General features: G+C 32.9%; 2 protein-coding genes across 2 annotated transcripts; one reads left to right on the top strand and one right to left on the bottom strand.

The window, feature by feature from the left end:
- Positions 1 to 1,873: 1,873 nt before the first annotated feature.
- LOC107921730 (uncharacterized) lies at positions 1,874 to 2,374 on the top strand. Its single transcript, XM_016851551.1, has one exon. The coding sequence runs from the start codon at positions 1,874 to 1,876 to the stop codon at positions 2,372 to 2,374; it is 501 nt and encodes a 166-aa protein (XP_016707040.1).
- An 8,553-nt stretch (positions 2,375 to 10,927) lies between these two features.
- Positions 10,928 to 13,876, bottom strand: LOC107921316 (WRKY transcription factor 6-like). Its single transcript, NM_001398622.1, has 6 exons — positions 13,365 to 13,876; positions 13,172 to 13,279; positions 12,913 to 13,080; positions 12,445 to 12,813; positions 11,889 to 12,002; positions 10,928 to 11,804 (listed from the first exon to the last, which is right to left on the bottom strand). The coding sequence occupies exons 1-6, from the start codon at positions 13,560 to 13,562 to the stop codon at positions 11,184 to 11,186; spliced, it is 1,578 nt and encodes a 525-aa protein (NP_001385551.1). The 5' UTR covers positions 13,563 to 13,876; the 3' UTR covers positions 10,928 to 11,183.
- Between the last annotated feature and the right edge of the window lie 1,895 nt (positions 13,877 to 15,771).

A 15,771-nucleotide genomic window follows, 5' to 3' on the forward strand; every position in this document is an offset into this window, starting at 1 on the left:
TAATAAAATACATCTTTATGTCTCATTTGGCAAATATTTTTCTATTTTTTCCATTTCATTCATACTCATATTACACTGATAATTATTCTTAGATTCATTTGTTCTTTGGGTCTTCCTTTATTCCTATAACAGGTCTTCGAATATCAATGATACGAGCTACGCTACTGTTGACTCATAGTCTCCTTTTGAGTAGGATATGTGTCCAGAAGAACCTCAGAACCTTGAAGATGATCGATATTGTAACTTATCTCCTAATTTACTAAGGATAGTAAAACAAGATGAGAAATAAATTCTACCTCACAAAGAGTCAGTGGAAATTGTGAGCTTAAAAGACAAATAAGAAAAGAAAGAGGTGAAAATCAGAGCTTGCATCACTGCAGAGACAAAGCAAGACCTCATTGAGTTACTCCAAGAATTCAAAAATGTCTTTGCATGGTCGTATCATGACATGCCCGGTCTAAGTACTGATATTGTAGTACACCAGTTTTTCATAGAAGGAGAATACAAGCCGATCAAACAGAAACTTCGAAGGATGAGACCCGTCGTCTTGTTAAAAATAAAAGAAGAGGTTAAGAAACAATTCGACACTAGCTTCCTACAAGTGGTTAAATACTAAGAGTGGGTAACCAATATAGTCTTCATCCCCAAGAAAGATGGGAAAGTGTGAATGTGTGTAGACTACAGGGATTTAAACAAAGCCAGCTCAAAAGACAATTTCCCATTGCCTTACATCGATACCTTAGTAGAAAACACAACAGGTTATTTACTGTTCTCTTTCATGGATGGCTTCTCTGGATACTACCAAATAAAGATGCACGCTGAAGACTTGAAAAAAACCACATTCGTAACAATGTGGGGAACATTTTGCTACAAAATGATGCTATTCAAACTAAAAAATACGGGAGAAACATATTAAAGAACCATGGTAACTTTGTTTTATGATATGATGTACAAAGAAATTAAAGTTTATGTCGAACAGAAAAGGAGCATGTGAAAGTCTTGAGGAGATTGTTTTTAAGGTTGAAAAAATTCCAGCTAAAACTGAATCCAGCAAAATATACCTTCGGGGCCACGTCGGAAAATTGCTAGGATTTGTAGTCAGCGAAAAAGGATTGAGATCGACCCGGATAAAGTTAAGGTTATACAAGAGTTTCTTCCACCGCGCATTCAAAAGGAGGTCCGGGGTTTCTTAGGGAAATTAAATTATATTACCCGGTTTATTTTACAACTAACCGAGAAATGCGACCCCATATTCCGTCTCCTTAAGAAACGTAATCCAGATGTATGAAATGAAGAATTCTAGAAGACCTTCGACAATGTTAAACATTATTTGTCCAATGACTCAGTACAGATACCACCTAGCCCAGATAAGTTACTGATACTGTACTTGGCAGTATTTTAGAATTTTATGGGATACGTGCTTGGCCAACATGATGAGTCAGGGAGGAAAGAAAAAATGATATATTACTTCAGTAAGAAATTTACTGAATGTGAGACAAGATACTCGCCAATTGAGAAGTTGTGTTGCTCCTTAATCTAGACAACTTGGAGATTGAGACAATACATGTTGTACCATACGGCTTGACTCATTTCAAAAATGGATCCTTTAAAGTACATAATGGAGTCGATTGAGTTGAATAGAAGAATGGCTCAATGAAAAATTCTGCTCTCCGAATTTAATATAATCTATGTAAACCAAAAAGCAGTAAATAGGAGTGCAATAGCGGACTTTCTAACTAGCAGGGATTTAGAAGATTACAAGCCTTTAAATTTTGATTTCCCAAATAAGGATTTTATGTATGTTGCGACCACTGAAGAAGATACTCCAGAAGAATATCCCTGGAAACTAAATTTTAAAGGGGTTTCAAACGCCATGGGTAACGGAATTGGGGCAGTCCTAGTATCCCTAGACGGAGATTATTATCCTTTTACCAATAAACTTGATTTTTTTTGCACAAATAATATTGTAGAATACGGAACATGTATCACGAGTATCCGTGCAACCATAGAACGCAAGATCAATGTACTAGAGGTATATGGGGATTTTGCACTAGTGGTCTATCAACTCAAAGGTGAATTGGTGATGAGAGATCCCAAGTTGATCAATTATAAAAGGCTGGTCCTTGAGTTAATTAAGGAGTTTGATGATATCACCTTCTACTACCTTTCGCGATATGAAAATCAGATGACCGACGCCTTGGCTACCTTAGCTTCCATGGTCAAAGTGAACAAACAAGAGGATGTGAAACCTATTCAGATGAGTATATATGAGGCTCCGACCCATTGTTACAATATCGAGAAAGAAGAAAATGATGATCACTCTTGGAACCATGATATATTGCACTATGTAAAGAATTATGAATACCCTGGGTAGGCAACTGAGAACGATAAAATGACACTAAGAAGGCTGGCCAATGAGTATGCCCTAGATGGAGAGATCTTATACAAAAGAAGAAAGGATCAGGTGCTACTAAGATGTGTGGAAGCTGTTGAGGCTAGGAAAATCTTAGAAGAAGTCCATGAGAGTGTTTGCGAAACACATGCTAATGGTTTTACAATGGACAAGCAAACCATGAGATTGAGATATTATTATACTACCACGGAAGGGGATTGTATCAATTATAGCAAGAGATCTCATAAATGTCAAATTTATGAAGACAAAATTCATGTGCTTCCTTCACCTCTTCATGTTATGACTTTTCCATGGTCTTTCTCTATGTGGGGCTTGGATGTCTTTGGGTCGATCTCGTCAAAAGCTTCCAATGGACATCGATTCATCTTTGTGGTCATCGATTACTTCACTAAATAGGTAGAAGCCGTTTCTTATGCCAATGCCACAAAGTCGACAGTTAGCAAATTCTTGAAGAAAGGGATCATATGTTGATATAGAATGCCAGAAATGATCATATCTGACAATGCATTAAATTTGAACAACAGCACGATAGTAGAGGCCTGCAGTCAATTTAAGATTAAACATCACAACTTGTCATCATATCGCCAAAAAATGAATGGTGCAGTGGAGGCAGCCAATAAGAACATTAAAAAGATCATAGGGAAAATGACGGAGACTTATAAAGATTGGTATGAGAAGTTACCATTTGCTCTCTATGCTTATCAAACATCTGTCAGAACCTCCACCGGGGCAACACCTTTCTCATTGGTTTATGGAATGGAGACAGTCTTGCCCATTGAAGTTGAGATTCCTTCTCTTCGAGTTTTATCAGAGTTGGAGTTAGATAAAGTAGAATGGATCCAATCTCAATATGATCAACTAAACTTGATAGAAGAAAAGAGGTTAAAAGCTATTCGTCATGGTCAGATGTACTAAAAACGAATAATGCCAAAAATGAATTATGACAAAAAGGTTCGCCCTAGGAAATTTCATGAGGGGGACCTGGTATTGAAAAAGATCTTGGCCATGCAAAAAGACTATAGAGGAAAATAGATGCCAAATTGGGAAGGACCTTATGTAGTAAAGAAAGCCTTTTTGGGAGGAGCATTGATTCTCACCGAGATGGATGACTAAAACCTGCCCAATCTCGTGAATTCGGATTTAGTTAAGAAATACTTCACCTAAAAAATAAAAAAATGAGAAGAGACCAAGGTGAAAACCTGTAAAGGGCGTCTTGAGACACAAGGAGTTTTGAGTTGAAAACCTAAAAAGGGTGGCTCAAATTTTGACCAAAGAATGGGCATGTAATAGTTGTTTCCCCTCAAATGTAACAAGAAGGAGAAATGTTGCATATTGGAGCATCAACAAAGTACTTTGAACCTCTTAGACACATATCAAGCTCAAAATGTTCCTCAAGAAGTTTGCGCAGAGAAGCTTATGCTGCGATATTTGGGGCAACCTATTTTCATTTTACTCAGTTTGTGTTTTAGCAATGTTTGCTATTTTGATTAATCTTTTCATTTCGAGTTTTGTTCCTAATAAATTTCAATCTTGTCCATTGTTACGACCTTTTTCAAGCATTTTTACATTAAAATAACAATTAATGGACTAACAATATTCAAGTAAAAGGATTTCTACATATTGCTATGAATGGTTTCTAAATAGTACAAGAATCTGAAACATGACTACTAGTTAGAACTAACCAAATCTAAGGGTTGAAAATATCTGGAAACGAATAGTCTAAATTATGATTATTTCTTCGGGTTTCCTGTCAAATATATTAGATTTGAACAAGAAGACATGGTAACACATCAGTGATAAAACCTTAACGAACAACGAACAATGTCAACCAAAGCACTAAAAGGGGATCATTCTAAAAAAATGTCATTCTACATTAATGCAAATATCATTCATATACATCTAGTTAGGAGCATATGATTCATTTCGATCATGACATTCTAATCGCTTGGCATAGAATATAGGCCTATGAAATGGATTCTATAAGTCCTGTTCCCTAGGGAACGATGTAACAGCTCAGTGAAACCACAAATCTTATACCCCTAAAGTTATAGTGGGTCGAATTGAATCTGCCATAGCGAATCTTATCTCCTTGAAGTTGCAGTTGTAACACCCCGATGCGTGTCCGTCGCCGGATTAGAGTTACGAGGCATTACTGATCAAAACCCAACTCAGAATTTTTTTTTCATAAATTATACTATCTCAACCACGAAATTTCATTCCATATATATATAAGCACATAACCAATTAAAATCAAACATGCATCATTAATCAAATTACATATACTAACCATGTTTCAAAATTTCAACCATATCATTATCATTTACCTAATCAAAATTTAATATAATTCAAATTCTTAAAAAATTTCCAAACATATATGATTAAATATCATAAATCAAGCATTATATCTAAACATTTATTTGTACACATATTTCATTTCAACTTGCTAACTATACTACATATTACAACATAGGTAATCTACCCTGTTTGGACAGCTCTTATACATCAATTTGGACAGCATTTATATACCAAACTAGACAGCATTTTCACACTAAAATTTGGACAGCATATATACAACAATCTGGGCAGCATATATACAACAAATTGAGCAGCATTTTTACACCAAAAATTGGACAGCATATATACAACAAATTGGGCAGCATATATATACCAAATTGAGTAGCATTTTTACATCAAAATTGGATAGCATATATACAACAATTTGGGCAGCATAAATACAACAAATTGAGCAGCATTTTTACACCAAAAATTGGACAGCATATATACAACAAATTGGGCAGCATATATATACCAAATTCAAACCAAAAGAAATAAGCCATTTTCGCATGGCTATTAATTACACCTATATACATTAGTTCCAAAATCAAAATTTCCACTACACTATACATGCCATTTATTCAAAAACAACTTAGTAAAGTACCAAAATATAGAAGATAGTGTGACAAGCTTCACAGACGATCTCTGAACACGTAGCGATCACCAAAATCTATACATCAAAACAATTATCCAACACATTTTAAGCTAATTTAGCTTAGTAAGTTACAAGCAAATAAACCTTACAATTTAACTTGATATGTCGAATAATATTTAACCAATTCATACTACTAAATCATCTTACCTTTAGCTTACCATATCATAAGATAATTATTAACTTAATACTATGATTTAACTAAAATCAATATAATTACTCAACTATAAACATTTCTTCAAATTTAAATACAAGGCCAAATACATTATGCATTTCATCATCATGTGATATAAAGAATCATCTTATATATTTGATTCCAAATATAATCACCACATAGGTTTAATACTTACAAAGCTCAACTTTGGATACAACTATAACGGTTATTACTCAAGAACTCCAAGTATTTACTCATTATACTAATCATGATTACTCAATAAGTCGAACACTCGATACTAATAGGTATTCGAAAATATTTAATAAGTTCGCATACTTAGTGCTTAATAATCAATCTCGCACACTTAGTGCTTTACAATTAAACTCGCACACTTAGTGCTAATCTCATTATCATAAATTTTTATACCCGCACACTTAGTGCCGAAAGTCAACAACTCAATACATCTTATTTCAATAATTTTATCACTACATGTATATATATACCATTCAATTCAGCATAATTATATAGTTACTAAGATGATTTAAAACGATACAAAATATATTCTTAATAACTTACCTCGGATGTCGTCGACTAATAGACCGGCTACTCAACTACTTTCGATTTCCCCCGATCTAAATCCAATTTCTTGGTTTCTTGATCTAAACATATTCAAATAAATCTCATTTAAACATATTTTCATTTAATTTAGTCTAAGAACACATAAATGGGCAAATTACATTTTTGCCCCTGACATTTCACATTTTTTACAATTTAGTCCAAATTGTACAAAAACACAAAATATTCCAAATTAATTACACTATAGTATGGCCGAATACTCCCTAGTCTCATATAGGTCCTTGTATGTCATTTATTTCACATTTTAGTCCCTCAATTTAATATTTTCTTAATTTAGTCCTTAATACACATTTTTATCAAAAATAACTAATTATAACATGAAAATCTAACAACATATATTTATTTCCCATCATCTAACAACAAAAACAACAAACCTTCAACAATGGCAAGACATAAAATCATCATCAAATTCAAAAATTGAACATGGGCATTTGTAGATTTTATATATTATAATATTATCATTTTTAACTTTTATTTTTAATGTATAAAAACCATATAATAAAACAATATGCCGTCCACTACCTTATAATATTGGCTAAATTTCAACATAAGGCCTCCAAATTATAAAGACAACAACAATTAGGCACTTTCTTATTTAACCATTAAATTTTCATTTTATGCGATTAAGCCCTTTTTTATTAAATCGACACTCAAACAACAAAATTAATTCACAAAACTTTCACACATGTAAATTCACACATTATAAACACAGAATAAAATATTAAAATATTTTTAAGACTCGAATTTGTGGTCCCAAAACCACTGTTTCGATTAGGGTAAAAATCGGGCTATTACAGCAGTAGAGCAAGATGAAGCTACAAATCCTATATCCCTAAAGTTGCAGTGAATCAGATTGAAGCTACAATTTCTATAGCCCTGAAGTTACAATGGGTTGGAATGAAACTATGACAGCGGATCTTATCTCCCTGAAGTTGCAATGGGTTGGAATGAAGCTAAGAATCTTATATCATTGAAGTTGTAGTAGATCAGATTGAAGCCACAATTTCTATACCCCTAAAGTTGTAGTGGGTTGGAATGAAACTACGATGGTGAATCTTACCTCCCTAGAGTTGCAGTGGAGCAAGGTGAAGCTACGAATCCTAAATCTTTAAAGTGGCAGAGGATCGGGTTGAAGCTATAAATCTTATATCCCTGAAGTTGTAGTGGATCAGATTAAAGTTACAATTCCTATACCCCTAAAGTTACAGTGTGTTAGAATAAGGCTACAAATCTATCAGCCCTGAAGTTGCAGTGGATTGGATTGAAACTACAACAACAAATCTTATTTGTTTGAAGTTGCAATGGAGAAAGATGAAACTATAACATTAGATCCTGCCTTCCTAAAGTTATAACGAAGCAGATACAGTGAAGTAGAGTAACCAATGGATTGAAAGAATGAACTACTTGAAAAAGAGGAGCACCAAAGAAGTCGAGATTCGACATGACCAGAAAAAATTAGCCTTCTTAAAGTCTTTTCTCCATTCCTGTTACACGTCAATGAGTAAAAAAGGGCAGCTATAACAAGCCAATTTTATTCGGCCCAGAGAAAAATAAGCAAAACAAATAAATTAAAAAATACCACAGAAACCCTAAAACCCCAATACTACATCAACCCAAGCACAAAACCCTAAAAAACTAATAGAAACCCTAGTGTCACCCTAAGAGCTTTGGCGCCGCTCCCTTGCCACGTCAACCGACGCACCGCCCAAGGCCTTTCCCCCTTTTTTCACGAAAATGGCAAGGTGCAGCTCCCCAGCGCCGTTGATCTTGTGATGAATACCTGCAAAAGAGAAAGAAAAAGCAGAGGACATAAAGAAAACATCAAAAACAAAAAAAAGGAAAAAAAAGATAAGATATTCTATAATATTGGCTATAAAAGCCATAACAATGGCATGTAATCATTTACGGAGAAATACAAAAAAAAACGAGATTTTGAAATAACAGAGAACAAAGAAAACAAAAGGTAGTTTATTTTTTTTCTTATTTTTATATTTAAAAAAACATAATAAATAAAAAATATAATACCCTTTTACTTGTCGTTTCGCCTTTTGCCACCGTCGAAAACTATCTCCGGCCCCGAATACCTTAGAGCCCATTAGGGTTCTGCCGAGGGTTCGATGAGAGTGCAAGGATGAGAGTTTTTTTTATATTTTTTTTTATTTTTTCCATTCTTTCTGATTTTTAGAAGGCATTAACCTTCAGATCTGACTCTTAGGGGTTAAATAGGGCTAAAAGGCATTTTTTAACTCCGACCACCGGAGGCGACGGTCGTCGTCGCCGAGGACCGGTGGCCATGACAAGGCGACGATAACCCTATGGTCAGACTCAGAGACGCGTTCAGAGAAAAAAGGAAAGAAGAGATTTTTTTTTAAACGCAAAAAAGAAGTGAAATTGTTCAAAAAAAATTTTCTTATATAAGGCCTCGGTGTGACGTCGTTTTGGCCGGGCTTTAGAAGCTCCAAGAGAACGTCGTTTTGAAGCTGACCCGATGACCCAATCCAGATCCATCTAGGATCTGTGTGTTTTCAAGGGAAGGGTTTAATTAGCATTTTGGTCTTCTGGCTTTTTGCTTCTTTTTAATTTCGTCCTATTTCTTTTTTATTGGTTTTAATTTTTACCTCATAATTTGGTTTTAATTTTTACCCCATAATTTTAATTTATCTACAAATTAGTCCCTTAACCCACTGTTGACCTACCAAGGGAATGTCACGTATGCTGGGTTGAGGAAAATAACACCCTGGATCCCTGTACTTTTTATTTTCTTTTGATTTAATCCTTTGTTTTGCCTTTTTTTTATATTTATACTTAGAATTTCTTTTGGATTTCAATTTTGTCCTTTGCCTACTTTTTTTATTTCATTATTTTATTTTATCATTTCGGGCACTTTTATTTTATGATTATTTATATTTCTCCTCTTGTCTAAATTATGCAATTTTATTTACATTATTTTTTATTTTATTTTTATTTTTTTCATTAGATATTATTATTATTATTATTATTATTATTATTATTATTATGTTATAGTCATTTACTATTTTTCCCCAAATTTCCTATTTATTTTATTTTGCCTTTACTTTTAAATGTTGATACTATTAATACTATTAATACTATTAGTATATTTTATTTTGGATATAATTATATTATCATACATTTTATATTATTTCACTATTATTATCATATATAGTATTATTAATTGAATTTTTTCATTATTGTTATTATTATTTCTTATTATTGTATTCATTATAGTATCGTCATTTTATTTCATTGCTTATGTTGTTATTTTGTTAATACAATAATTTTGTCATCTTGAAATAAAACTTTATAAAATACAAATCCTTCAAATATTAAAAAAATAATAATAATTCTTTTTTTAGTCCCTCTATTATGCTAAAATTTGAAATTTTATTTTATTTCTTTAATTTGATATAATTTGATCCCTCTACTACGCTAAAAAAGTGATGACTGAGAAATTTCTTTTTAAAAATACCTTAAGTATTTAGTTTTCATATAAATTTATTATTTACTAATCATGATTAGACTTGTCCATAATACGGGCTAAGTCACAGCCCAGCTCAAAAAAATTCAAGCCTAGGACTGTTTTCGACATGGCCCGCCAAAAAAACCCATTTCATTTTTTAAAAGATATTAAAATATGTTTTTAATATTAATTTTTCATATATTTTCATAATTAAATTTAAATTTAAAAATATTTTTTATTATTTAAATTTTATTCAGGTTGGGCTAGACATAAAAACCTTGTTTAATCCTGGCCCATGAACAAGCAGTTGACTGAATTTTTACATAGCCCTAACTATGTAATTGTAGTGACAAAAATTGATAAATTAATCCAATTAAGTGAATACTATTAAATTTTGTTGTTAAATCACGTAGCTGAAAATTAATATTCAATAATTTATATCTAACGAAGTAGCAAAAACCAACTATTTAAGTTTTATGTGTTAACAGAGAATTGAACTAAATTTTTAACTTCCATAATATACACAGATCGAATTATGATAAATTAAGGGTAATTAACTAGAATAGCGTATATTTATTTATGGATACGAGAATCGACTTACCACTGCATCTGCAGGGTATATTTATTTAAGATTATTTAACTAGACCAGCATATACTCAACCGTTTTTTCGCACAAGCGCATGAAAAATAATTAAAACCGAGGCAATGTTCGTTATTTTCGGGATTTGAGGAGTCATGTTCCTAACTTATGGAGTATGATCTCTTCTTAGAAAAATAACCAAACATCCTATTTAAAATTCAAGACACGTAGGATTTAGGTAATAATCAAATGACAAGTATTATTGTTTTTGAGGATTCGAGATATCGTGCCCTAACTTATGGGACACGATTTTTTTCTCGATTAATTCGAAATAAGAAGTCCCTTTCATAAAATTTAATTTAGTTAACGATATTTTAATCAAATAACATCATGCGAAAAAGGAGATCGCATTTTAAATTTTCTTTAAATTCTCAATTCTTGACACTAAGACATTAAGTAATTAACTAGGTACCAATTTTGGGCATTATGAGGGTGCTAATCCTTCCTCATGCGTAACCGACTCCCAAACTCATTTTTTGGATTTTGTAGACCGAAAATCATCGTTTTAGTAAATCTAACCTTTTATTAAAATAATTAAATTACGAGGTGATCCGATCACACCTAATAAAAAGGATTGGTGGGGACTCCATCTTTGTTTTTAGAAAATAAAAGTCGAATCGCCAAAAATGTTTCCACATATATATTATTTCATGCAATATGTAATTAATGGAAAAACATAAAATCTTGTTAGCCTTCGCATGAACAAGATACACATGCATGTAAACAGAAAACCCTAGAAGATAACGTTCTAAGAGTAGAAAAAAAAAGTTACAAGTAAAATGTACCCCATTTTGTAAGGAAAAAAAAAAGTTACAAACTGCCAATTAAATACATTAATGTTCAAACAAAATGTTTTTTTTTTCTCTATAATATAGTTTAAGTATTGTTGTCTCCGGTGTTTCTTGAAGTTGTGCTATTGTTATTACCACTATTGTCTCGATGAGAATTGCCGATAATGGAAGTAATGGCCGCAACCAGTGCTGCAGTGAAGTTGGGATCTGCTGTAATGGCGGCAGCTGTGGCAGCCGTATCAACCATGGGATGCCCCTGCATTTGATTTTGAGATAAATGGACGGGGAGTTCATTGTTTCCTTGAGAGCTAAGGTAAGTGCCCAAAAGCTTGGATTGGTTGTAAATTGGGTGGCCAAGCAGGTGAGCCGGCAAACTTGAAATATTGTGAGGCCAATTTGGAGAAAGGGGATGAAGTTGGTGTAATGGCCTTTGATTAGGGGGGTGAGTGAGGTCCAACGTGACAGTAGGAAATGGTGCTGAAGCTGAAAGGGTGATCAAATTTGGTGAACCAGGAAGCATCCCTTTTGGGACGATATTCGAGTTCATAATCCCATGATCTGCACTAGGCATTGATCCAGATAGTAGCGTCGATGCTGCCGCTGATGTTGTTGATGCCATTGCCATGGCAGCTGGTGGTAGTGGATGGTTATGGTTTCCTTCATATGTTGTAACAAGGATGGTTCGATCCTCCGCACACCTTTGCACCTGTTTAATGCATGCATTTCAAAGCTATCATTGGTAAGTGAAACCATTGAACCCTAATCACTTAAACTAAAAATTCCAACACACTTGTTTGCGAACTGGACAACCAGTAGCCATGGTGCAACGGTAGTAAGCTCGAGGGCAAGGGTTTCCTTTTGCCATCTTCTGCCCATATTTTCTCCATTGACAACCGTCAGATATCTGCAGCCATTGAAGAAGTACATAAATAAATACAAACCCTAAACTTGCATAACTAAACTCCTAAGAAAGGGAATTTTATGGTAGGGTCATGGAATGCTAGAGTTGATGAACCCTAAGGAACTAGCTAGCAACCATTTAGATATAAACTGTATGTACTGTGAAAGAAATTAAATAGAGTTCTTGAAAATGTTGTATTTAACTTTACAACTTTTGCTACTTTCTTAAAAACCTACTTCAACAAAAGTAGGCGGGTGCCAACCTAAAATTGTGTGCTCCGTCACCGCCATGTTTTTCTTGCACGTGGGGGAGTTTGATTCTTTTGCTATGTTACTTGTCAGAAGTAGTTATCAAACTGGATTTGCTTTTTAATATTTGAAAACAGAAATTGAATAAATTTCAACACTCAATTAATAGAAAAAATTGAATAAATCTAAGAGCTTACCATTGATGCTTCGGATCGAGCTCGAACCGAGACACGAGCTTTTCTAATCATGGCCATGGTCTGTTGTGCTTGTTCATTATCCTTTGAGGTATTGAACTTGGGACCTTTGTTAGATAACCATCCTGCAGGATGAGGAAGGCCTTCAGGGGTATCTTCTCTTTGATTCCTGCTTGTATTGTTCTTTTGTCTTCTCTCCATAGACTCAACAATGGTGTTCCCAGGCGAACCTGATAACTCCTGACATCGATCCTCTGAAGAAGATTCTGAAAGCTCATCATTTTCAGCCTTTGTTTCTGTTTGAACCAGATCCATGAATTGCCTTGCCGCCATACCTTCACCATGTGTTTTCTCTTCTATTGGTCTATTCATCTAATACAAACAAGATCAAGGAACACACATAAAATATATTACTTTACATGGAAACTCAACTTGTGTTTGGTGTAATTCTGATTTCTGCTGCAATTTTACCTGAGTATTAGCTTCTGAACTTTCAGCTATTCGGTTCCGGTGTCGTTGCGTCAATGAAACGAGATGCATCTGTAAAGCATAGTAGTTGCTATTCACCTGATTAAGAGTGAGTTTCAAACGTTGATTTTCTGCGTTTATTCGATCTAATTCAGCTCGGACATCTGCTAACTGCACCCATGAAAAAGTTCGTCTAATATTAGCTTCCAAAACCATTCAAAAATCCTCATCAAATATGTTGTTATAGGCATCATTCACCAACCTGATTTACCCTTTGTTTCTCTTTCAGATTCTGTGATGATGTAATTCCATCACCAGCAACTGATGATTTCTCACTTGCAGTATTAGTTGTCAAGAGATTTAAACCAGTCTAAAACAAAACAATCAAAAGTTCAATAGCTTGTTAGTATGTATGTTATATATGTCTGTGTGTGTGTATATGACAATTCCCTTACATTTACATCATCATCTTGGTCTGCTCCATGATGTTCACTTTCTGTCTTCACATGATGATGATGATGAACATCATCATCAGCCTTATCGTGTTGTTTGGAAGATCGGTCATCGGCAAAGAAGTCCATCTCGTTGACTACTCGTTTTATCCCATCTGATGACTGAACCAGAGAAACGATATGATGATCAACGGGGTCCATATATAACAGCTTATTTCCAGGCAAAGGGTTTCCACAAGATTTAACTTGGAATATACCAAAAAGGGATGATTCCTTGGGAAGAAAGAAAGGATATAACGAAGAGTTTCATCAACAACAGTAGGTGTATCAAAGGAGAGTCATGCTCCGGTGTCCATAAATGGAGAAAAAGAAAGGGAATAAAGGGATTATATAAGCAGTATTTTGTTAAATTAATTGCAAAATAAAAGAGAGAGGTGGCAAATGGCGATGGACTCGGCATTTGAAATGGGGTTTGGACTAAGACCAAATGTGAAAGGAGTGAGGGGATCACATTTTCTCAAAGCATGAAAACAGATTTTCAATGGGGAAGAGTGAGGTAAGATGGTGCGTCAAGTGGACACTTGTCTCAACCTCATACCCATAGCTAGCTATGGTTAATTTCACCGGGAAATTTATGAGAAAGAGTCTTCAAAAAGTTTTGAAAATTAAAAATATATAAAAATTTTAAATATTAAATATAGAGGGAAAAGGTCTTAACTAGTGACCCCTTTTCCCCTTGGTTTAACAATCATGCAACACATTTGCCCACATGACTATTTTCGTAGAAAATTTGTGAAATTTTCTTTTGTTTTATAAAACGCAATAACATTTTTATACTTAATGAATAAACCACATTTAGTTTACGCAAACTAAATCTCAAATATTATAAAACCTCGACTTTATCATTACCGCATCACAGCAAATATATATAATGTAATATGTATGACTAGTATTGTGGTTTTTTTTAATCATTACAATATTAAAGGAAAGAAAAATAATAAAGTTTAAATTAATTTAGAGACTACTTACCTATAAATATTTACAATTTGAAATTTCAACAATGTTTTATTTTTCTACCAATGAGATTAGACAATTAGCATATAACTTGTTAAAGTAGTGATGTGCCGAGGAAGAGGGAAAAAAATGGAATGATGTACTACCAAACCTTTGATTATGAATCTTTAAAGAGTTCTTCATAATTGGAATTCATAGTTTATTTTAATGTTATTATACAACTATTTTCGACTGTTTTGAATAATTTTAAAAGTTTTAGTTAATCATATCCTTTAGAGAGAAAATGAATTTGAATAATAGACTAACAAGCTTTTAATAATAATTATTATTATTATATTTATATAAAGATTCCTATCCATTGTGCGTAACAAAGGAAAGATAAAAACAGTAACAGTGATGTAATAATTTATGCCTAATAAAAAATCTGTTCATAAATTTTACGTGGGTTTGGATGGGTAATGCAGTGCATTTAGTTTACTTTCTATCTCATGTTATATTATTTAATTTCGTTGCTACCGTAATTTGTACATTAATCGTAGATGAATGCACTCTCTATTTAAACCCAGCTTAATAAATTGATGAATACGGGTAGATTCAATTTTGTATAATATATTGTCTAAAAGACTATACCATAATCCTATAAGTTAGCATTTCTAAACGAATTTTTTAAATAAAAGCTAGACAGAGAAAATTATGGACTACTTATTTCTTTTAAAATTAAAAAAGAACAATCCCTTTTTTTGTGAAAAAAATTCAAGATATATAGTTGCAATGTGCCCTCAAAATAGAGAAATAATTTACCACAAAAAAAAACAGTACTAGTTCAATGGTGCCTAACGATTATTTAATTATTATTTTTAAAAATAAAATAAATTATAATATAATTTTTTATTTTAAATAGATCTAACTCTGGATTTTTTTTCCTTATTTTATAAAAATCAATAAGTTAATCCCTATACTTTAATTTGTTAAATTTGAATTCGTATACCTTATGAAAATTGAAAATTAATTATTAACTCGATTAGACTAAATTCTTAATTTTCTTAAAACATGAAAGCTAAATTTAAATATATTAGAATAGATGGACTAATTTTTTTTATAAATTAGAAGAGAAATGTAAAATCCTAATAATAAGATAATTAGCTTAATTTAAATCCAAATCATACCTGAAACAATAAACACATTAACTATCATACTTAACTTGTTAATTTTTTTTTTTTTAAAAATACACCTTTTAGATATCGCTTTACTAACTAATGCAATTTCCATCTAAAAGTGGCACGGTCTTGGACTGGTTCTAAAAAGGCACCGCTGTGATTGGCCAGAATTGGATTCCACGTGAGAGTAAAAAAGGTACATAGTCAACGATATGGACGGACAGGATTCTCCACTAGAG

The sequence above is a fragment of the Gossypium hirsutum genome, chromosome D01 (assembly GCF_007990345.1).
Source record: "Gossypium hirsutum isolate 1008001.06 chromosome D01, Gossypium_hirsutum_v2.1, whole genome shotgun sequence".
Lineage (NCBI taxonomy): Eukaryota > Viridiplantae > Streptophyta > Magnoliopsida > Malvales > Malvaceae > Gossypium > Gossypium hirsutum.